Raw genomic sequence first — 24,607 nt, forward strand, 5'->3', positions numbered from 1 at the left:
AATATTTTTAAAATATTTTTTCTTTCCTTCTTTATTCTCCACTTATTATTTAAATATGCTTCTGCAGTGAGGAATTGCTCTATACACACATGAAAACTGCAAAGTGAAACTGAATATAAACAGAAAGTGACTGATCTCATTTCACTGAGCAAGAGGGTTGAAGGCCAGAAAAGAAATAAATTGCTTAAGGGGTGGGATGTTAAGCAAATATTTATACAATTTTCCAGTTTTTATCAAACATAAAATATAATCTAATAATCATCTAAGGAATGTTTTGAGAACATTTTCCCTTAAGTATTACTCAACATTTAGACATGGATGATCAAAAAGTCGAGACCCACTCCCACCAAGCATACAACAGTATTTATCTGAAGCTCTCTCTACTAGGAAAGATTATAAGGATTAAATTTCAAGCTTGTGCAATTGTCTTTAGACAAACACAACAATATGCAATAAACTAGTATTCCCCAGATGACTTTATGAGAAAAAAAAATTGTGCTAATGACAATTAAGACTGAAAGAAGAGCCAAATAAGTAACAATGTGGGACAAAGAGGCCCCCTTGAAAGATGCATTAGCATGGAAGCCATCAAATCAGGGGGTGGTGGCTTTCCATGTGGGAAGGAATTCTTTGGGGCCACTTCTTGGCTTCCTCCTCACAAAACAGTTCATTCCTTTAAATGATGATACATATTCTCAGGGTTTGGATCAAAGAAAGCAGGGTACAGTGGGTCTCAAACTGAAGTCAGTCTCAGAACTCAATAGTTTAGGGCCAAGTTTAAAAGCCTTCCCAAACAACTTCCATTATGCATCTCAGTCACAAAAATATTTTCCTATTTAACTTGCATTTAATTGGGTCAGTGGAGCAAGAGGACAAACCAGAAACTGTACTGTAAGCTAGTCCCTGCATTTATAAAACAGCTTTTTTCTGGTATATTGAGCACCTGCTCCTCCTCCCAGATTCAGAGAACAAGCACTTGGGCACAGAGTTTTCAACTGATTTCGAAGAACACAATTGTAAGCATACAAAAATTGATGCCTGAAATAAGTGCATGGGTTCGTTCAACATTGCCTGCTCCACCTGTGTTGTCCATTTAAAGTGAGCATCTCTGAGATGAGATCCCTTTTTCCTTAGCTGATTCCTAAGGATCTCAAGCATTTCTAATAATGTTTGTGTAGTTTCTTCCAAAAAATACTACATGTGTTACATGCATAACATCAAATTTGAATATAATTCCAAATACTGCATTTTACTCCAAAGAGGACATGGGAATTTACTAAAAAAAAACTCCTTGAGAGCAATCCTTGCTTGAAGAATTATAAATGGTCATCTCATTTGATCACTTTGATTCCTTAAATAGGAAGCATCTGATGGAACTGGCATGTGGGAGCTTGATTCTCTCACTCCTTGCTGGTAGAGCTTTTCTAATTATTCAACGATTCAAAGATGGCCATGGAAATATGACCAACCAAGTGCATCAGGCACAAGAGATGTTCTATAAAGAACACTCTTCATGGAAATTATGCTCTACAGCATCATTACAGACACCACATTCAGACCTCATTCTAGTCCAGCTTTCAACATGTGCCTGCTACACAAACTGTCTAGGAACCTTTCTTCTAACTTTACAGCTAAGACCACCATCATTTCAAATGATATTTCAACAAAATGCAATTAAAATCCATGGTTTTATTTTCTTTTTAATCAGGAGTTGTGCAGTAAAATACTGGCATTTCAAAGGCTCACTAGTGTGTTTTTGGTCATTGAGTTACTACGCCAGATATAATTTTTATGTATTCCCAGAGTATCTCTGTGGCTTTACCCATCTGTTCTGTAACAAACTATGTTTCTTTTTATTTCTCCACAGATGAGAGGTGATGGTGACAAAGGTAATTTTAGGCAGAAGAAGCTACTGTCTACCTTCAACCCTGAGCCTACATGTCTCCTCCACACCTCCTTTGACAAGTGCTGTGATAGTAAGTCATAAAACATTGCATCTGCTTCTGCTTTGAGGAACCCTAAAGTACTTAACAGATTTTTGTAAAGTCCCAATTGATTGCAGGTTGACAGCAGCCAAAAATAATGCATCACAGTCCACAGCAAATAATAAGAACAAAATTTCTGACAGAAGCAGTAAGGAGAGATTTAGAAAGAAGAAGTTGCCTGGGCTAGCACATCAAATTTAACATTACTGCTACACTCTCTCTCTCTATATATATCTATACACACACATCATTATGTCTCAGGGATGTGTTAATTTTATTTGTTAAGCCAGCTCAAACACTCTTTTCTGTCTGCAACAAACCAAAAATGTCACCCAACATAAGATGAGCTTGTCACCTGTAGGCCTCAAATTGATATCTGAAGAAGACAACAAAGAATTGATACCTACTCTTTCTCCTAGCTTTCTCCCAGTTCAATAGCTGAGGAGATGAGGTATGTACTTGCCAATAGACTATTATGGGAAATTAGATACTCCACACCCCTCTAGTCTAAATTCTTCCCATGCTTCTCTTTCACTCCTTTTAAATCCATGACTCCATGGATTTAAGGCATGACTCCAAATCAGGATGGGCACCACTACCAGTCAGTCTATCATTCACAAACTCTCATCAGGTCATGTGAGGACCATGCACAGATTAATTAAGAGCATTTGCTCTTGGAATGCTTCGCTGTGAAATGGAACATTATCCTCGTTTTAGAGATACACAGAAACAGATGTGTTCGCAGTTACCCAAGATATACCCAGGACAAAGCTAAGAATCAAATATCAGTAGCCAAGTTTCTGATTGTTTTTACTGGATTGGGATGGGGGAAAAAAATCTCAAGCCCTTTATAAGATTAGAAATAAGTTGGTTACACAATATCTCAAAATCAAAGGGCAATACGAAGCCTATGGAAACCTGCCAATGCTTAATATTCAACTTACATGAAATACCTATGAAAAGACTATAAAAGGAAGACTTATAGCTGAGTCTTTTGTAGTATTTTAAATATTTTAACTATGAAAATAGTGCATATTTTGAAATATATATAACAGCTCATAAAATGAGGTATTTTCTTCTCTTTGCTCATGCACTTGAAAATACTTTATCTCTAAAATTCATGCCAATACAAAAAAGTCCTAGTAAAAAAGTCTTCTTTCTTCATACCTCAAGATTAAGAAAACCCCCAATAATATAATTAGCTTGCCTTTGAAATAGATTTAAAGACTTTGAAAGCTATTTCCTCATGTCTCTAGGAGTAAATGAAAAGTGAACACATTTCAGCATACAGACTTTGTTAGTGGGTATACCCCTAGTGCCTCTGATTCCATCTGCATTATGTAAGACAGAAATCAAAATGAACAGAAACCAAGCTGTGTTGTGAAGCTCAAGACTCCTCCAGCAATGAGGACCTGCCAACTCACTCTCAGCCATACAAATTCCACAAGTCCTTTCCCCTCCCTGTCTACCATCAATGCCAGCCAGGCCTTCACGTGGTGATAAATCCAATTCTGTTTCCTCATAAAACACAATGAGAAGTGAGACTGAGTCCTCCAGTAACGATTTCAAATTGTGGGCATCTTAAGCACAAGTTGTTAAGTAAAACACTAAAATGAACATTACTGTTTAAATATGGGGCTGTGTGATCTTTCACCTCCTTACAAATATGCCAGCAAGCAAAATTTTCTTGTAAATTAATTTTTAATGTATTTTGGCGATTATGTTTTGGCGCTTATGAGGGATACTTTGGGGAAACTGAAATACCGACTGATTTCCTTTGTTGCTAGCACAAATACACCCATTCACCTCTGCCCCTTGAATAAGATTGGGCTTTGCAATTACTGTCTGTTTCATTCTGCTTAAGCATTGCTGAAAATAAAATTAAATTAAATCAACTGTAAGAGAAAGCAACTTCTTGTCTCCAAAGTTTTGAAATGACTGAACCATCTCATATTTAATAATTCAGACTCAGTCCTTTAAATTTTGTCCAGGAAAATAAGATGCTCTTTATATTTCAAAGATGTCTTCACAGAACTCTGCAGTACTGCATTTTCTGACGCAGAGTGATTACAAAACCCCCTTTTGTTCTCATAACTTCATGATGTATATCTATAACTCTTGTTTGTGAAGATAAGACCGGCCTTGTCTCTCTAAATGCCTTTTCAAAGGAAGATTCACAGTTGTTTGACTTTTGATCTGTGTGGCAACTAGCTCGACCACCTGCACTGGGTTTGAGCAGTTACTGAGCTTGCTTTGTACCAGCTTATGAACACAGCAAGCCTTTGACACCAGAACAAGCTGATGTGTGAATACACCAATTTACAATGTAAATACAGGGTCCAACAATATGGGCATCTTTAATGGCCAAATGTGTAAAGTGCATATATTGTTTACTGATTATATCATTAAATAAAACAGATGGCTCATATTCTCCATCCACCTACAGTGGATTAAAACACAATGGTGTAATAGTCTGGTGAACTGGTAATGTGAAACATTGCTTTGTACTGGTGTAGTAGCATAAATAGCTGTTCACAAACGAGCTACAAAGCTCCACTGCCACTAAGAGTAATTAGCTTAAGGCAGTACTGAAAGAATGCTACCTTCACAATCAACACGTGTGTGCCATTCACGCTGAAAACTGCATCTGAAAAATACAGCGGTGACAGAAAGTACCAAGGAAGTTTCTTGGCATGGATAAAGAAGACCATATGCTTCCCAACATCCAGGCAAGATTGGACACACTCAGAATCATGTTTCTCAAACAATTCCCTATTTAAATGCATTATTTGGGGCCATGATGAGCATGTCAGAGAAACAACAGTGGGTGGGTTTTTTTTTCACTTGCACAAGCATTTTTATCAGGAGGAAAGTGGGAAGTGTGTGCAAAAATAATTTTAAGATGCAATTTTTTCTTCAAGAAGAAAAATTAGTGTTGCAATCTTAAACTACCAGTAGATTTATAAAATAAGTAAAAGAAAATATGAAGACTTTGCTCTAACTCACAGATGTTAAAAAACCTTCTGGGCTACACTTTGGTTAATATAGCAAATTCGAAGCTACACAAGAGCTCTAAGGTAATAAATGCTACACAGTGAGATCCTGCACAAACTATTTTAGAGCTTCACAAATGTTGCAGAGAACATAAATACCAGTATTTACAGCAAAATAATTTTTCTCTGTCTTTCTCATTTTTCTCAATTTCCACACTGATTTTTCTTTGCCTTCTTGTTTAAATTCAAGTCAGAGAACCATAGAAAGGCTTGAGTTGGATCTTCCATTTTACTTAAAGAGCCAGTCAGATTCAGGAAATTTTCATCCTTCCTATCACCAAGTCGACTAAACAATCTCTCACTGTATGGCCACACTTTCTCATTCGTGGCTTTTTTATTCTTCTGAGAGCTGCTCAGCAGGTTAGTGATGTGTGAACATTTCTTTTGCAGACTTTTAAAGGTCTAATACAACATATTACATGCTACCAGGGATATAAATTCTTCCTCAGTTTTGGTATTGTCCCACAGCAGCACTAATTTATCTGTAACAAAGTGAGTGATACCCCAAAGTCATAATTTATGGCCTTCTTTGTAAAACTACAATAATAACAGCAACAGCAACTACAAAACACCACCCTCCCTACCCCAACCAAGGTTTGCTCAAAATTAAAGAGTTCCTTGCTCAACGTTAGGGCTAGGGATGAGCAAACCACTCACACAACTATGACTGGCAGGTTCAGGTCCTGAGTTTTGAGGTAGAACATCACTGACTGACTTGAACACAAATTGCACTCAGGTGAGTTTTCCTTTTCCCAGTTGTTGGTCAGTTAATCTCTTATTAGCCAGAAGTCTGACCTACTACTGGACTGAAAATGATCTAGTCTAAAGTTATTATCTGAAAGATTAGCTAATAAGGACAAGATCCTGATATCACAGCAGTTTTATACCAGTTGGATCACTTCATTGTTTTCTTATAGATAAAGCTCTTAATGTGCAACCAGAATCATGCTGGAAAGCCAAATTAACTTTGCTTTTATTAAAAGTCAACAATTTCAATCAAGTGTGGCAAGAAAAGTGCCAAATGCCACAGAAATCATACTCAGAAGGCACAAAGGAGCTTTTTTACCTGACAGAAGACGAGGCAAATCAATTTGCATTCCTCCATTTGTTTTAAAACACTATCTCTGTCCAAAATACTGGTGTGTCTATGGGCAAGGGTGGGAGAAATGAGTTAAAATCATGTTTGTTTGACAGAGTTACTGTCTTTTTCTTTAAGTGTTTGGTAAGGGCTACCAAAAAAGTTAAATCTCAGTCTTTTGTAATTTTGTCTTGCAAATGTTGCTTTCAGTCAGCATAGTATGCAGTCTAGTTTTAGTCCAGATATGCAACTTTATGAGAATGCTTTAATTTTGGTGTCTGTATTTGCAAAGCTCCAGGACATGTACACATGAAGCTACTGTTTGGAAAGGCTGAGCTTCCAGGATTTGCCTATTAGAACAAAATCCACCTCTTCTATTTTTACATTCCTTCAAAAGGCCTGGCTTGATGAAAACTAGAAACTGTAATTTAATTCTGTACACTTTTATTTATGTTCTCTAATTCTTGAAAGGTTGAGCAGAAATTTCTTTCCACAGCACAAGTCACCAGAAATTGCCTCACATGCACCAGCACATAAAACAACTGTGTCTACACAGGAAAAAGGATTTAGCCTAAACATTAGGGAAAATTTGGAAATATCTGACTGAAGAGATGGGGAATGTTGATCAGTGGAGAAGAGGCCAAACAAATATCTGCCAGGATTAAAACAGGGTCAGTCAATCCTGCCTTAACACAAAAGGATGAACTTTTCTGAAATAATTTCCAAGGTGGTTCTATTTCCTTGGGTAAATATATGGATTAAAAGGAAGTGACCCAGTGGCAAGATATCATAGATACCTTGTGTTCAGAAAATGTTACATTTGGGAATTTATGGCTTAAACACTCTGAAGTAAATGGCATGTGCAAAATTCAACCTATATTGTTCTTTCACAGTTATAGTGTGAGTAGTGTCAAGAACATGACACCTAATCAACTACTGGTCTTAAACAGTTTGACTTAATTGATTTCTGAAAAGTTGTGTCCAATTATTTCAGCAATTACCAATGCCAGCTTTTGCTAACAGTTTCTCTCCTTCACATAAACAACCATATCATATCCAAAACATGTTCCCTACCTTCACCATTCCTGAACATCACATCAGAGAGAGCTCATCCTACTCCTAGCAACTACTGCAGGAAAGCCCTGCACTGCTAATGCAGATATAAGACATGGCTTCTCAAGGAAGCATGTTGTGGGATACCTGCTGTGGCTCAGACAGGACAATGCTGGCTGTGAAATGCCTTTTGTTTCACTCATGACACTGTGAACCTTTTTAGGCTCTAGCTGCTTAATGGCAGTCAACATTCCCTGTGCAGAAAACAACCATGAAGGGTTACACAATACTTAACCTATCCTGATGCTTTACATTGTTGGTATATGCAGCCTAGGACTAGCTAGGATAATTATCCACTGGGATCCTGCCTTCCTGCAGAAACACAACTGTGTGTTAATGTTCTTTCCAGCTGTTCAGCTGGACATGAGTAGACAGAAGGGGAGCAAATGAGATAGCAATTCCAGATGATAGAAAAGAGAGAATGGAGGGGACGGAACAAAGACCATTGTACACTTCAAAAAGGAATGGAAAAAGAGAATTAGAAATGTGGTCTGAAGAATGCTGAGCACCCTGCTCATAATGGACATAGTGTCGGCAGCCTAACATGTGGATAAAGCTTTCCAACAATCTGAAAAATAAAACAATGCTACCACATAAATGCTCTTACCTCACTGAATGAGGGACATCCCCATCTAAAGCTGTCTGGGCACAAGGAGATTAAAACACTGACTTATTTTATCCCATGCATTTAAGTTACTAGATGTGAAGATCAATCGTGATGTTCCTTTTTTCTTCCAGGTTTGAAGAAAACTTAACTCTGTATCACTTAGGTTGTTAGAGATGAAGGTTTGCAAAGGCTACGGTGGCATTAAACTAATCCCAGCTACATGCCTGCAATGTTGAAATTGGTCCCTTTTTAAGGCATTCAGTGCCTATGGCCTGGAACTCTCCATGTACACTGATGGCTGGTGGTTAAATAGCAGCTCAAAAGACTTCTGCACCCTCCATGGCGCATGAGCTGAACAGTATTTCTAACACTGAATAAAAGTAGGGCAAGATTTTTCAAAAGTATTGTGGAAACAGCACAGAAACAACACCATCTAAGAAAGATGAGTAAGGTTTAGAAAATGGTTTTCCATTGGTTATTAAAAATAAGAAATGCATCTTACATGCATCAGATTACATCATACCTAAACTAAGGACAGGGAACCCATATTGTCCCATACTATTTTAAAATATTTGCTGTTCAGACCTAGAGGTACATTTCCTGTTTTTTGGTTGGACCCCCAATGATGAAGAATGCTCACCCTTGGGAATTTTGCTGACGACACATTTATGTTTTCCAGATGTTTTGTCCATGACTTCAACAAAGAAACAAGGTTTCTTTTCAAAGTCAGAGACAAAGCGAGGAACAACTAGGTACTAATTAATGCCAAAGTTTAATCTGGAATAACAAGCAGTATGTTCTTCATCCAAGGACTAGATTGTGATTAACATCACCACAGAGCTTATCAGTTTCCTTCTGAAAAGATTCAACACCTCATAATTGATAAAGGTGAGCTGCATAACAAAACACAAATGTACAATAACATAAGAATCAAGTAACTATATTAAATGCTTAAAAGTCAGGAAAATTATAAAAAAAGTTCTTATATTGATAGTAACAAGCACTAAAATACACTATGCATATTTTACAGCTTCCAGTTAACAACAGAAATATTAAGGACATGATTTCCAAGGAGCCCAATAAAACCTGTGTTGCCCCAAGAGATGACCCAGAATCATTCTGCCACCTATTCCCCCCCTTTTTCAGTCTCCCTCAAGTTAAGGGATTTGCTCCTCTGGTTTAAGTTAACCATATGCTTAAATATGCTCCCGAATCAAGGTCTAAATTACTGAAGTAAACAGCTGCAGCTGTAAATATTCAACAGAGAGCAGACATTTTGCTTGAGGATTTACCGTTTCAATCATTTTTCAGTGTAGAAATACATCTTGAAGTAAAAATAGAAATATATGTACAAAAAAGTTGCTAAAACAATTCCTACTCAAACTTCTTTTGGCTTGAGACCAAATATCCTGGAAATAGGAACTCCTGTATTAGCATGAAAACAAAGCAAATGTAGCTGTATGTTAAACTCCACTCTGGATTGGTGATACAAAGACCTGCCTTCAGAAAACTGCAGAGACTCAACAGTCATGGCCAAGTATGACTGAAACAGGCTTAAGCTCGGAAGAAAATCAGCTTTTTGTCATGGACTTTTGGGGATGGAAACAGAGATTGGTAGGGAAATAGGGGAAAAGGCAGTGGTAACACTCACTCTTTGTTTGGGTTTGTGTCCCCACAGGGACATGACTGTCCCTGCTGCTCTTCAGACATATGGAAATGTGGGCTTTGTAGCCAAGCAAGGAGGCAGAACAGACAATCTAAACTTTGCGCATCTCTAGGAGCCAGAGGAAGCAATAAAGAAGTCCTGTGCATACACTGCTGAATGGCCATGGCCAGGTCAGTGGGTGGAGGCACAGCACCCCATGCCCTGCTTCAAGAACTGCCCCACACAGTGCCCCCTCAGCCCAATGACCACAACATCCCCACTGCTGAAGTTGTAGGAGAACTGCTAGAAAAAACTGCAATCCAGGCCCAGACTCTGAAGGGCAATTCTGAAAATCGCTTCTGCTTACGACCAGAGGCAAAGGACACAAGTTGGATGCTGGGAAATTTCAGTGGAGAAATTTCAGTGAAAACCTGGAGGATTTGCTTATCTCAGCTGCTACTGGAACAGATTGCTCAGACAGACATTGGTATCTCCAGCCTTGTATGTGTTTGAAATGTGACTGGAGTCTGAGCACCCTACTCTAATGAGACTTGCTTTGAACAGGAGGTTGGACCAGATGACCTCCAGGGGTCCCTTCCAACCTGAATTGTCCTATAATACTGTGAAATGTTGAAAAATAACTGCAAGGTCTAAAAAAGTAGAACAAACTTTGACTAGCAGTGATGCAAGAAGCAGGACTCCCAAAATTTTCCTGGAAAGAGTGAAAAAGCTTCACCAGAACTCTCATTTCATTTCTGACTGCAGTTATATTGGTCATGCAGCTGTTGGCAAGCCACATAACTTATTATCTGAGAGCTGAACTGAACCTTTACTGCCTCATTTCTATCAGACAGAGGTAGTGCCTCTGTCCTGCTGGGACACAAATTTTAAAAGTCTCTTTTATAAATGCAGATGTGTTCATAAGCTTCTCAAACCATCATTGACAACAATTCAGGACACTGAAATCTGAAGATTAAAAGAGTATTTTTGACACAAAAATTTCCTGGTGAACCAGACAGGATAGAAAGTTGTTCTGGAGTGTAGCAGCCATTCTTCTAAAATATTTTCCCACAATTCAAAGGGGGTAGACAGAACTTATCTGCTAATTGAAAAAAGATTCAAATCTACTGAAATTTTTATCTGGTTACTTTTAGGTTTGTTTGTTTCCCACTGGGCTGTGTGTGGCTTGGAGACTTTCCAAATTCTTTTCTTATAAGCTTTTCTAGGCTATTGGCTTAGGATATGGGCAAAACCCTGAAGATATTCCAGAACACATTCTTTTCTACTTCTTTCTAGCATACTGTGCACTCCCCAGTTCTCACTGGGGTACAGGCCAAGGGATAGAGACCTGAGACAACCCATTCCAGTGCCTCACAGACAAAAACTGCACATGTCACCTAAATCCAAAAATTAATTCCCACTCTAAGTTAATTTTCTAAACCCCCATGTCTCATCACTGCACTCACAATAAAGAATTTCTTCCTAATACCTAATTTAAACATACTCTCTTTCAGTTTGAAGCCATTCCCCCGATCCTAGTAATGCCATGCCATAAGAGGAATGTATTAGCTTAGTAGAACCTAAGTAGTTTCTACAGAAAAAAAAAAAAAGACCATGGATGTATAGGTTAGTTTTATGTGAGAATACTTAAAAACACTTATTACAAAAATACTTTTACCCACATACTCAAAATATTGTGAGACAACAAATTCCGTACATAAGGCTGGGTACCTTATTGCTGGAGCAGCAAACTGGGATAGGAAATCCTGTCCCTATTATGCCACTGATTTCCTTAGTGAGCCATGGCCACCTACAAAACCTGTCTCTGCTTTTATTCCCCATCCCCAAAACATTTTATGCACAAACACATGGCCAGGGAATTTAGGTCATACAAAGCCAGTAATTTAGCCCTCTAGCTATCTAAATACATGATCTCTTAATATATTCAGCCAGATTCAAAAGAGATGCTGCTTTACCTTTCCCAGACAGTAAAATTAGAAAGAGTTAGGTATTAATTTGAAGCACAGAGTTGTTAGCATGGCATATGATTTCAAGCATATCAGCAAATATATATTGTGGGAACAGCCACTACATTGAGCAATGTTCAATTTAACATTACCTTTTCTGTATAATATTGATGTGGAGATGGTCCTCCAGTGTTTTATTTTATTGGTTCCAGTAATTATGCAAAATATTGTGTGGTGTGTACTGAAGCATGTAGAAATTAGGAAACAACTGCCAATCTGTGATAATTATATTTCTTCCAGTTGTATTTATCTAATATATGCTGATTTCTTGGGGTCTGTATTTCATGATTATTTTGTAACTAAACAAATTGGGATGATGCTGAGTCTGGGATAATGCTAGACTCTTCTACCCAATAGTCACAAACAAATTAAATTCACTGTAGGTCTATCAATTACGAGGTTTTGAACAACATCCTGAGAATTGTCTACTGAAAGCTGCTTCTCTGCTGGCATTGCTTTTGGCACATTTACCTGACCTGAGCTTAAATCCTAACCTGCCTTTCTTCTAGATGGGTGACTCAGCTCAGCATTTTTGTTGAAGAACACGGAAATCCAGGGCTGTTCTGACACACAGAAACATGCCATCATGGTGTTCAACTACATAATCCCTTTGTCTGAAAAGAAGAGCCCAAGTCTATCTCAGAAAGATCATATTTTTCATTTGGCTTATGGAACACTTATAAACTAGGACTCCTAACTGTGATTCCCAAACACAAAACAAAGTCAAAGGTTACAGCATATGTTTTTGTTTCAGCTTCTCCAAATTGCTTGCAAATGTATTCAAACACAATATGAGGAGATACTTTATTTTATTGAAAATAACAGACTACAGGGTGCTGCAAAAAAGGCTGGGGTACCTCAAGCATAAACATGGAAAGAATACATTGGTTTAGAAACCCATAAATCCTTATTTGAATCTGCCAACCTGAAAGCCAAGTAAAGCCCGAAAAAACTATTTTTCCTAAATGCTATGTCTGATTAAGCCATACTATTAAATGACAGCTGAACTTTAACATTAATATGATATTATTTAAATAACTGCATGATTTTTTTTTACACTAAAATGATGAATGATTTTTGGACAGCTCAATTGACATAAAGCAAGAAACCCCTTTAATGAGATTTGACAAAATGGAGACATATGCAGAATATTCGTTACAGCTCATGTCGCAGAGCCCTTCCAGGGGAGACTTGGGTTTGGTTGGTGTCTTTTCTTTTCCTTCATTTTTTTTATAGTTTAGTTTGATTGTCTACAGCCACTGAACCATCCCTTTCAATTGCCACTTCCTTCCTCCATGGATTTTGAATTTAGCTTGTGTCATTTACATATTACTCTTAATCAGAGAATTTTATGTGTTTCATTTTGGAGTTGGAATCGTAAGAAATCTGTGGAATGAAGGCATCAGGTCCAGTCATTTTAACCTTTATCAATTTGGTATATAAGGAACTAACAAAGGTATTTTTCTGAGGAGACTTATGGAGAAATAAAGCTTGTGCGAAAGGACAGCTTATAAAATTCCAGTTTTCACATTTCCTAAGCCAAATGACAAATCAACAACTCTGCTAAAATTTTCTCCTCTTTTTTTCCTTTTTTCTTTTCTTTTTTTTTTTAATAAGCAAAATGCATTAAGCAAACACACAACATAAAAGCCTGTGGCAAGGGTAATTTCAGACTGAACTCTTCAGAGGATGCACTAAACTCCTTTAAAACTGTGCTTTCTTAGCACCCAGCACTGCTTATTAGAGGGATGCTTTTCTTCTTTAGGAAACTGAATACGTACAGAAATACAGACATCACAGAGAAGCTCAGGTGCTGCTTCACTGGGTAAAGAACACATATCCAGAGGTGCCACTAATTCAAAAAAATCTGTCTGAGAATGCACCAATGCAAATTTAAGAGGAGAAATAATCAGTGGATAACTCCCTCCCTTCAGTCCCACACAGAGTTTTAGGACATTTTCCTTTTCATATCACCTCATTTTGATCCCAGGAACAATTTTCATAACATTGAAAGTGTGGAAAAAACATGCAAAAACCACAAGGGTTGATAGTGTGTCTGTCCCATCTATTTAGGTAGAATTGATAATTTTAACCTTTTCTCTGCACATAAATTTATGCTGCCCCAAAACATTTACCAACTTTCTCATTTTAACAGGCAAAAAAACCCCTCAAGACACAGAAATCACTCAAGAATAGGAAAGACAGAAAATGATCATCAAAATATCTTAATTTTAGAACACATCCAAACCCCCACCATGTTTTAGAACATCCAAAACCCCCTAAATAAATACAAAGAAACAAAGATGAGAAATCATTACACAAGGGCTATCCTTCAGGTTCAGAAAACTCTTTCCATAGGCACGACAAAGCCTTCTATCATACAAAGACCTTCTACACAGCAGTCTGAGTGAAAAAAAGTCAGGTACACCAGCAATATGCTGAGATTGAAGTAAAATTGAAAACAAAGGCACGGAGGGAGAGAAGAAAAAAAAGAAAGAGCAGAAATGTCCCTACCTTGGCCTTACCTTCGCAACATTCCCGTCAAAATCCTGGAACTCTTCCCCAGGTTTGCATCTGCTTCTCTAAGCTGGGGAGAAAAGAGTCCCATTAAAGGTAAAAGGCACAGGCAGCCCAGTCTGTACAAAGGACAGGGGTTTCTGCAGTCATCTATGTCAGTAAGCTTCAGGGTTAGCACACAACAAGCTTGTAAAGCCACCAAAGCTCTGAAATTTAAAAATATCTTGTCTTGTTTTCACTTACATAAATATGAAACCCAGACAAGGGAAGTCATTGAGGCAAGAAAGGTGAGTCAGGATAAAGAGCAAAAGCTTTACAAATAAAGGGTTGCAAGTAGAAGCTCTATACATTGGAATCCATAAGTCCCACGTGTATGTATATTGTTTGTGTACAGTGAAAGGATCAAGGGATGAAGAGACAGCCATGTTCCTGATGCTTTATGAAAAGAAAGACATACTTTTCTTTCACTGTTTTTCAAAGACTGTAGTTTAAAGAAAGAAACAGAAATACAAAATATATCACTTTAGCAATTCTGTGTAAAATAAATATGTCTATACTGCCCCTTAAATATAAAACTTGTACTGACCTTACAGCAGCCACCTGTGGCCTGGGTGCTCAAATGCTTTGTGAATAGTCTAGGCACATGTACAGAAGGAACAGCTATACAGTATATATAGTAGGTTTTTTTCATGTAAGGAGCTCCCACTCACTGAAATGACCATTTTTGTAGTTTATTAGGACAAAGGAAACCTATAGGCTACAGCTACACCTAATTAGCTGTCTTGTTCTACAGCTCTCAAAATATTGCAAAATATGAAACAGAGTAGATGAAAAGTTATGAAGCAAGTGAACTTCATGTTTATTTCTATTACTTTTTAAAAGGGATTAAAATGTCCCCTCTCTCTTTGTGTTTATTAGTGTCTCACAAAAGGAAATATAGAAATTAGAAGATAACAGGAAAAATGGAGTTATTTTCCTATCACCTCTTCTCCCACTGGCAGCTATAAGAGAGACATCTTTTGACATTTTAGACATCTTGGAACCAGTGGGACATCAAAATCTACTGTAAAAAGATAATGTAATGATTATGACTATTTCAGTTATGAAATAGCAGAGACCACTGTTTCTAACATGCCCCAAAACACAGCTTTGTGTACATACATAAAAACATTCTTCTCCTTGTGAAAGCTGAATATTTACCTCTTCATAATCAAATGAGATTGAAAGGATTACCTGAGTCATTGACTTCTTACTGAAAAAACTTTGTTGTAGTAGACAAAATGCATCCTGTGTTTCAAATCCATCAAAACAGTAACACTGCCAAGGAGAGTGGCAGTCTTCCAATAACAAATCACCTTCACCATAACAAACCACTATTATATCTTGAATATTTGAACAGCAGCAATATTAAACCCAGTCTCTATTCTGGAGCACAATACTGTAAATATTTGCTGGCAGATTTAATGCTTATTACTGGAATCAGTAGGTGATGTGACAATCAGTGTCACATAACCTTTTTGCATAAATTTCCTCCTTATTCTTCTAAAAGCTATTAAGAAAATACGAAGTAGAAGCTGGGGCTGGATAACACCAATCAAGTCTTGCTCTTAGCAATATCATATTCAGTGGGAAGGCTTGCACTAACTCTCAGATCTCTGTAATTATGTGCTATGATGGAACAAAGATGAGTATTATATTCCAGGGAGGCCATTCCCTCATTTTTTCCTGATTCATCTAGACAATTCAAGCTCCAGAAAAGCAGTTTAGCCCGGTTTGACACAAGTAACAGCAGAAAAAACGTCACAATAATTTTTAAAAGGCTCATTAAAAAGCCAAGTTCTTATCTATGCTAGAAGGGAATCTGAAGTACAAATGTATGCTTTACATTGGTCTTTTATTATTCATAAAGATGCATTTAACACTTGGGGCTTCTCCTCCCTTTTCACAGAAAAGTAGCGCTCTCCTTTTTACCATTAAATGTTTGATCCTAACTTTCCTCTCTTGCTGCAGGATTCTACCTGACAGCTAGAATCAGCGCTGATAGTTAGGAAGGGGAAGCTGAATCTTAGGGGTTTGACAAACTCCTCTAAGCAAGACGACCTCATGTTTTTATGGTAATAAAAAACCCACAAAATAAGCAAAAGAAACATTAAAAAAGAAACAAACATGTACACACATAGTTGGAAGATTTCTAGCTACCTCCCAAGAGAATGCTAAGAAAACACCTTTTCTTCCTGCTCTGGCAGAGAAAAAAAAACCCACATGAAGAGTTTCAAACTGTAAGTTTGTTTTTATTTAAAACTGAATTATCTGATTGCAGTTCTTCCACCATTTCTTTACCAATGCCAGCACACCACAGAAGTGTGGAATGGAACTGGTGGAATGTGAACCTCTTGAACAGTGTGTGTTTCACAGAACTGCTGTAGTGAAAACATTCTGAAACAGGCTTTGATGTTAGCAGTGGCAAATCTATAAGGTTTTTAAAGATAATATTAAGAATACTAATGAGAAAACAGGAAGATGAACAAGATGCTGACATTGATATCTTGTCTGCCTTAGACAAATTTTGAGGTTTTCCTAAAAGATGCTGCATCTTTTAATGTCCTGCATAATCCAGTTAACCCATTTGACTTGTAGCAGAGCTTTTATCCCTTCTCTTTGTCTTCAGAAGAAAATATGAATTTTACTCTACAGACAGGAAAATTCATATATTTAAATTTTACCAAACCATTGAGACATGAGTTTATTTACATTTTGCTTATAAAAAATAATTGTCCTAATTTTCTTACCATTGAACTGTTAAACCTGACCATCATACTCATGGCGACTATTTCATTCCAGAAGACAAGTTTATTCCCTGGTTGATAATATAATAATTCCATGTATTTAATGTACAGCTACCATGCATTGATAAAGCACCCTCTGTTCTGATCCTTCAAAATTTCTAGAAAATGGAAAGCTAGCTAAATTATCTAAGATCTCCCCTGAATGTTCATCTGAGTGCACATAGACAGCTGGAACAGGTAGAGCCACGTGGCTCCACTGGAGAACTTTCTGAATTCCCCGAAGAAAATATTTTAAGTATTTTTAAGTATTTAAGTGGCTCCTGATAAAAAACCTTGGAATATGAGATCTTCCATTATGACAAGAGGTTTTTTTGCTGCACTGTGGTGGAGTATGTATGTACTACACTTTCCTAGAATATCCTTCTTATTTTTAATCTTGCTCTTTGCATCTTACAGGTTTTTCCTTCAAAGAAATTTGCTCCTCAGGTGGAAAGCAATGAAAAGGAAAAGTTATGCTATGAACCATGCATACATTGAGTGATCAGAACTACATCCCTGGGATATACAGGATGAGCAGAAAGGAATACATGGCATTTATCTCCATTGCCTAGGTTTTATTTGTCCAGCTAGAAAGAGAAAAGCATTTCAGACTCAGCAGTCATTGGGGATGTAAGAAGTGGAGGTGAAATATAACACCAAGTTGCCAGAACAAAACTTGGTCAATCCTCACAATTCTCAGTTACATTTAGTGATTTAGTTATATTTAGTGTTTTAAAGTAGTTAATGCCCAGCACCTCAGAAAGCAACTGGTGCAGCTGGCAGAAAATGCCACATTAATGCTGCTATAGGAAGCTTTACTAATCATGGTCATGGACAGAAAATCCTGGTTCTGTGAGCAGAAACCAGAGACAGAGAGGCTGGGTTCCCAATGGAAGTTCAGAGAACTTGTACACATTGGATGGGATGGGCTTCTGAGCATCTCCATTAACTGTGCACAGTGGAGCTGATCCCCATGGGAGCCCCAGGAGCCAGAAGTGGCACAGATATGTGGCCTTGGCTGCAGAGACAGAGCAGCAGCACCTGCTCCTCACACAGACCTGCCCGAGGGGCTGCTATTTGCATCTGCAGCTACAAAGAGTAACGTTGCTCAGCTATTAGAAGCTCACTTATCATCCTGAACTGTCTCATAGGAAGCCCAAGCAGTCATTGGATTGGACAGTATAACAAACCCTTCAAAGGACAGAACACTGACCTAACTGTGATGGTGACAGAAAATTTGCTCCCAGCAGCAGATTTGGTGACTACAGTGTGATTCCCCATCAGAGAGACTGTGGCCTATGTAAGATACTTTGTAAGTTCTCCACAGTAGATGGTGATTATATCTCATCCGGATTATTTTTGCATGCACAAAGAACTTGCCCAATGCAAATAAAATGCAGGATCAGCAATTACTTATTATCAAACTTACCCTCTCCCGAGCCCGCTGGATCTTCTCTCTGTCATGGCTGAGGTTTTCAAGCATCTCCTGTCCAATCTGCTCTGCATTAAAAAATGAAAATGTAAATCATGAAAAATACAGCTTGTGACTGCAAGGCCTTAAAATGCCAAGTTAGATTCTAACAAGAGCACTTAACACATGTGGTAGCCTAATCACTCCTCCTAACTGCAAAGAGGAATACATCATTATTTTAAAATTTAAGTTTTTCAAACAACATAAAAGTGAAGAGGCAAACCAAACCAGAAACTGCCCTTCTGCAGTCTCTTGAGATTGTCTACACCCTGGGAATTGATGCTGACCTTTGATCTGTGAAACAAAGGCAAGAAGACTTTCAGACTTGCTCGAGATGCTGGGTGCTCATACTTCCTATCTACTCCTTAAGCCCAAGGAAGTCAGTAAGCCTTTGCTAAAACACCAGCCATCCTTGTACATCTAAAGACACAGAAGTCATATTAGAAGAAAACCTCTCTCACTGCCTCTCAGCATTTACCATTGATGCTTAAATGAAAGCCTTTTCAGGCTCAGCCCAGTCACTGGTGTGTGCTTTGCTCCACCATGGACTGTTTCTGGCTGGCTTAGAGATAGGCTGTAATCTGCTGATGTTTTCAAGAGCAGACAGAGACATTAATTTATAGTCATCACCGTTTGTTTACACGGGGCTTGTTTGCTTCCGCAGCTTACGCTGAAGCAAAGGTTGCAAAATTATAGTGGAGAGGCCTCAAGATATGGTACAAAGACAACACAAGATGCCAAAACTTCACTCTTCAAACAGCTTCAATCAAATGCTTCTCTAACACTGAAATATTAGCAGCAAGTATAAAGGAGAGATTTTAATCTTCAAAGCTCTATAGAAATATTAAGGAACCCTTCCTGTATTTCCCCGAAGGAGAAAAATAAGTTAAAGCATTCCCATTTTACAGATGGGGAAGCAGGCAGAAGGAGCTGAAGCAGCTGTAGCTTTGCCTCAGGACACACAGCACGTGTGAGACAACCAGCATTTCTGTGCACATTCATTTAGGGTACTTAGCAGGTTTACAAGAGATACGAACCAAAACAGTACAACTACAAAAATATGGCTTTTTTCCCCTAAACAACAAAAAAAGTGCCTTGCTTTTGTTTTGGTGAGAGAGTGGGATCGTAAATGTCATTATTCAGGGAGCCTTCAGAAATGGATCATTAAAAACTCAGTAATATGTTAGTAAACAAAATTAAGGGGTTTTTTTAATAGATAGTCAGTCCATTTTCAATGAACAATCCAAAGTAGAATCACCTCAAACTTAAAAAGTTTGAGACAAGCAATGTTATTTTTAAATCCATTAAACACAAGGTACACAGTCTGCCAGATAAAGTCTGAGGAAATTCATTACATATATATTTCTCTATCAGTTGCCAAGTATAGTACAAGTAAGATAAATATTTCCTCTGACCACAAATTGACATCCTCATTATGCTATCTTGTCCCTCTTGGCTCACTGCTCTTTACTTTTAGCTGTATATACAATGCCTCCCAAAGGTGAAATGTGGTAAGATACATGGGTTTGGAGTTAAAAAGGCTGCACAGTGCAGTGCAGTTACACAAATGGCAGCCTCAGAAAGTGATTCACAAGAGCCTTGCTAATGTTTGCATGTCAAAGGACTTACAGGATGAAACTATACTGAGCTTTTCCTCATTAAAGCACTCAAAATACCTTAATACACAAACAGAAATATGTGTTCAATATAATCCAGGGGAGAAAAAAACCCCCAAACAACAAAGCAAAATCTCTTAAAAGAGAGGGGAAAAAATAAACAAATTACCAACCTAGTAGCATGAGGTGAAATGATAAAAAGTGTATTTAGTGCTAAAAATTACATGTATGTTTGCAGACATAAAGGTGTACGAGGTACAGATCTTCCTTCAAAGGAATAAGTATAAAATACATGGCTAAAATGGTTTTGTATCTCATGAACAAAGCTCAAAAATATCTTTGTAGGGAACAGTTTTATTTTTATTACACCAATTTTTAAGCAAGTTACTGTGGGTTTGTATATTTTTTTTTCATCTTCTTCCTGTCAGTGACAAGTTCAGACTCTTAGCTTTTTATAATGATTGAGTTTATTTTCCAACCATCAATGTGACAGCAGCATCAACTGTAAGTGAGGGTAAAACACCGTCACTTTGACGAATAGTGTATTTTCCTCTCATTGTCGATGACTGAAGACATCAATAAATAAGGAAGGAGAGCATGTCAGCCAGAATATCACAGAATGAATTGTTGATATGACACTTAGGGATTAAACCTTCAGCCATGAAGTTCAACCTAGCAGAGGGGTCTGAGAACTGAGATAGTTGCGTTTCTTCCCAGCAGCCTCTATAGATAAATAATTGGACGGATCATCAATTTTACAGGAGTAGCTTTACTCTACATGCACTTTTGTTGATGATCTCTGGCCTTTTTTGGGCTAAAATAACAACATAAGTTGAACAAAGAGATAGGACGGAGATAACATAATCTCACAGTAAGTTTGCAAACATAAATTGACACCTTTATCCTCTTCATATCCTCATTCTACTCAGAAAATTCACTGATGACAGTGAAACTTGATTTTTAGCTGGAAGGTCAAGACAGTCAAACAAAAATATTATTACACAGAGAAGATAAAGACTTCTCAATGAAGACATGTCTCTTCACTTGGTTTGCAACTGAAAGCACCTGGGACTAGGAGAAATGCAGCATTACCCCACAGTACAGCTAATTACAAGCTTGATATAATTGCTTTCTAACATTTTTCAGGTTTCCCCACAACTCTTGATATTTTCCTTCCAGTTAAAACATTCATCAATGTGGCAGATTCATGCTTTTAGTGCAATGGTGCTGCATGGATCTTCCCAGCCTACTTATAATGCAAGTCATTGAAGAAGCTACTACAGTTATGTGAAAAGGTCATGTTTGTAAGATATACTGTAGTGCAGATGCATGAATTAAGACCAATACACAAACTAAAGGGTGTTGCCTGTTGCCAGCAGTGGTGTTATTTCCACAGAATCTTAACAATGTAAATTATTTGGGGATTATGCCAACCTTTCCCTTGTTTTGTACGGACAATGTTCAGTATGGTGCAGTCCCAAGTCCTTCCAAAGACTGAGTGGTGCTGCTTCTTCAAACTGAAATTCCCAAAGAGATGCATAAAATTATGTTTTAAAATTACAGCTAAACTGTGTGAAGCAGAAGGGTGAATGCATTTACATCATTATTATCTGTGTACTGACAGAGGGCAGGAATATTCGATAGAGCAATTATCTCAGTCTTAAACAATGCTGTGATGGGCAGAAAAAAATATTTCTGAAAAAGTACATAATGTTAACAAGCATCATCCTTAAACGGTGAATGCTAAAATCCACAGCTCTAAATGTATTCTGCCCTAAAGGTTTTTTGAACAAAGTATAGGATATCATCTTCTTCAGTGCCAAGCACTTCAAATATGCCATGCTGTGAGTCCAACACAAATGGCGCCTGGTTCTATGAGACTATGGTATGCAAGAAAAATATAACATTTCTTATCCGAAAACACTGAAATTAATTAGAGGAATGAATATAACTTTCCTCACTTGAAGAACAAAACCAACACCCCCCAAACATAACAAATGCAAACCCAACTTCCTCCTTCATGTGGGCACAAATTGGCACATGGCTTTCAACAGTTATGCTGAGATAAACCCAAAAGACAATGATCACTTCTAGCAATGATCTGCACTCCTGAATAAGCCCTTTCTTTGGAATTTGCTTGTAACCTGTATGCAGTATTTATACATACAAATTGTAATTATTTAATATGTGGTCCACAGAGTTTGATTTCTAATACCTACACACACATCAAGAATGCAAAATAAGTTGTGCTTGACTGGTTTCTTTTACTTTTTTTGCCTCCAGCCATTTAAGAATTTATGTACTTTATCAGCTAAACTGATTCTGAAAGAGCTTTTTCTAATCACTCAAGTCAATAACACTTTTTTTGCCCTAAGAATGACTAACATATTTACTCAAGAGACAGGAATTACACGGAATGAGCTTCTCCAGGCTTTAGGATAAACAAGCATGAATTTTTATTAATTTTGAAGACAGACTCCCTATTTTTCTTTTCATATGAAAAATAAAATAATCCAACATAGTTTATGGAGCACTTTTTCTCTCAAAGTGTACCCTGTGTGTTTGCATATACATGTGTGTATATATATATATATATATATATATATATATATATATGCATGTGTGTGTGTACATATAAAAGTGTCATAAGATGCAGCAGATATCTTGATATGATTTAAAATACAAAAAAAACCCCCTCAACTTAAAAGAAATAAAATCACAGAAAGCATGGCTGGAAATATGATTTGCTCAATCTCATCATACATACAATGCATGCATCTGAACTATGTAATTAGAGGTTGGAAACAACAAATTAATTTACACTGGGAAAAACAGAAGATCATGTTAAAAATCAAGATGGCTGTTCCACAGAATCATGAAATACACTACCGAAACCACTGTGTGTTGACCAGAGTAGGAGTGGGGAACAGTTCCAGGCTGAGATCCTCAGCCCTGCCCAGTGAGCAGTGCCATTTGGGGAGGGCAATTGTGTGTGTTCTTTGCACAGAGGCATCACATGCTCTGAAGATGTAGCAAAAGCTTATACAAGAGTTTCAGAAACTATGCTGACAGAGGCTGGGGCTTCTTTTTTTTTTTTTTCCTAAAGCCACTCCATTTTGGACAGGTTAAAAGTTTTGATTTTAGGAGACTAGGATAAATCATCAAGAGCAGTGTCTGGGAAAAAATACTAGAAAGTGTTAAAAGCTTATTGTTCAGAGGTGACAGCAAAGCAGATTTACAAACTTGGAAAGTATAGGTTGCAGGAGTTGAAGAATTCAGGGCTGAGTTGAACACCTTACACTTCTGACAGCAGAAAGTTAATAAAGAAAGTGATGACATATCTTGAAGTATAGGGACACAGGTAAAAGTCCAATAAATTCCACAGTTCACAGCTGACATATATTTACATTGAACAGCTGATACAATTAGAAACAGAAGGACTGAGATCATTAAGGTTATTAAAAAACAAGTACAGGGTAATACAGATAAATGAAGGGTAATGTAACAGTCATAAGACAATGGAGAGACAATTTGTAGAGCATTAACAGAACAGTGAAACATGAGTTAGTGCTCAAATGCCTCAAGAATCTGCCATGAAGATGTTAATCTGCATGCTGCTAAGTGGTCAATTAACACTATAAAATAAAAATTAGCTATTTTTTATAGGGATTAGTTGGCTTCTTCAGCAGAAGCAAATGCCATACAGGTGGAAAGAACACTGACAATCCACAGCACTCACCAAGGACATGCAACACTTCCAGAGCTGTCAGAAGTTCAGTTGCAAGAGAGCATAAAAGAAGTTGCCCAGTCTCACTGTGGAGGCAAGTAACATCTAAAAATACCTCCCAAACTTCCAAAGTCCAAGATGTCCACAAAAGTAAAAAATACAAACATTTTTCAAATGAAAAGGTCTCCCTATAAGCTATAATGGATGTTCATGAAATTATTTTTATTGGTCAAGAGCAAAAGGGGTTGGTTGAGACTGAGGTCAGAGAAGCCAGAAAGAAAAACATCCAGAACACCTAATCACAATTCAGTCTTTGTGTTTTGTTCAAAATAAGGAAGAAAAGATATTTGAGGAAGGTGCCACATGCCTTTAAGAACAAACCGGGAGCATTTCATAACCAATGCCTCCCATGGTCCAGGCCTGGTTTGTCCTTCCCCAGTAAAAAAAGAAAAAGGCAGATGAATGAGAAGAAAATAGGATAAAGAAAGAAGAAAGATGACAGACCTAGTAACTTCACCTCCAGTTGCTTTTTCTCTTTCTAAAGTTTCATACCTTTTCTGAAATCCTAACTTACATCAGTCTGCTGGTAAAAAACAACTCATTTCTCACTAACTGATGTATTTTTTTTTCTGTCTACTCCCATCACCAATCTAGCTGAGCTCCCTTACTAACATCCTCACAGCAACATTCACAGGAGGTGGCAGACTTTGATTCTGCTGAGCACTTGTCTACATTGCAGGCTGGCCATTGTTCTTGCCATGCCCCAGCCCAGCAGTGCTTGTCTGCTCCAAATTCCTCCCATCGCATCTTCCTCCCCATCCCTCTTCCTTCAAGTAAGTTCTAAGGCAAAAAAGAAATCTTTCCTTAGTGCATCAATAAGGAAACAACTTGCTACCCCTCTTTCAATCACTAATAATGCACCTAAAGTTGGGAGCCAACCCTC

General features: G+C 37.6%; 1 protein-coding gene across 4 annotated transcripts in view; it reads right to left on the reverse strand.

Annotated features, from left to right (window-relative positions):
* VTI1A (vesicle transport through interaction with t-SNAREs 1A) overlaps positions 1-24,607 on the reverse strand; it is a 256,087-nt gene that overhangs the window by 82,543 nt on the left and 148,937 nt on the right. For 2 of the 4 annotated variants that reach the window (XM_054276721.1, XM_054276720.1), the window contains 2 exons: positions 18,280-18,350; positions 14,034-14,095 (listed from right to left, as the gene is read on the reverse strand). In XM_054276721.1, the coding sequence (XP_054132696.1) occupies positions 14,034-14,095; positions 18,280-18,350 (133 nt within the window). Of the gene's footprint in view, positions 1-14,022; positions 14,096-18,279; positions 18,351-24,607 lie in introns of all 4 variants that reach the window. The other 2 variants (XM_054276723.1, XM_054276722.1) reach the window with 1 other exon arrangement.

This window comes from Melozone crissalis, unplaced genomic scaffold (genome assembly GCF_028551555.1).
Source record: "Melozone crissalis strain CALT ecotype California unplaced genomic scaffold, PUWL_Pcris_2 ptg000019l_1, whole genome shotgun sequence".
NCBI classification, from domain to species: Eukaryota; Metazoa; Chordata; class Aves; order Passeriformes; family Passerellidae; genus Melozone; species Melozone crissalis.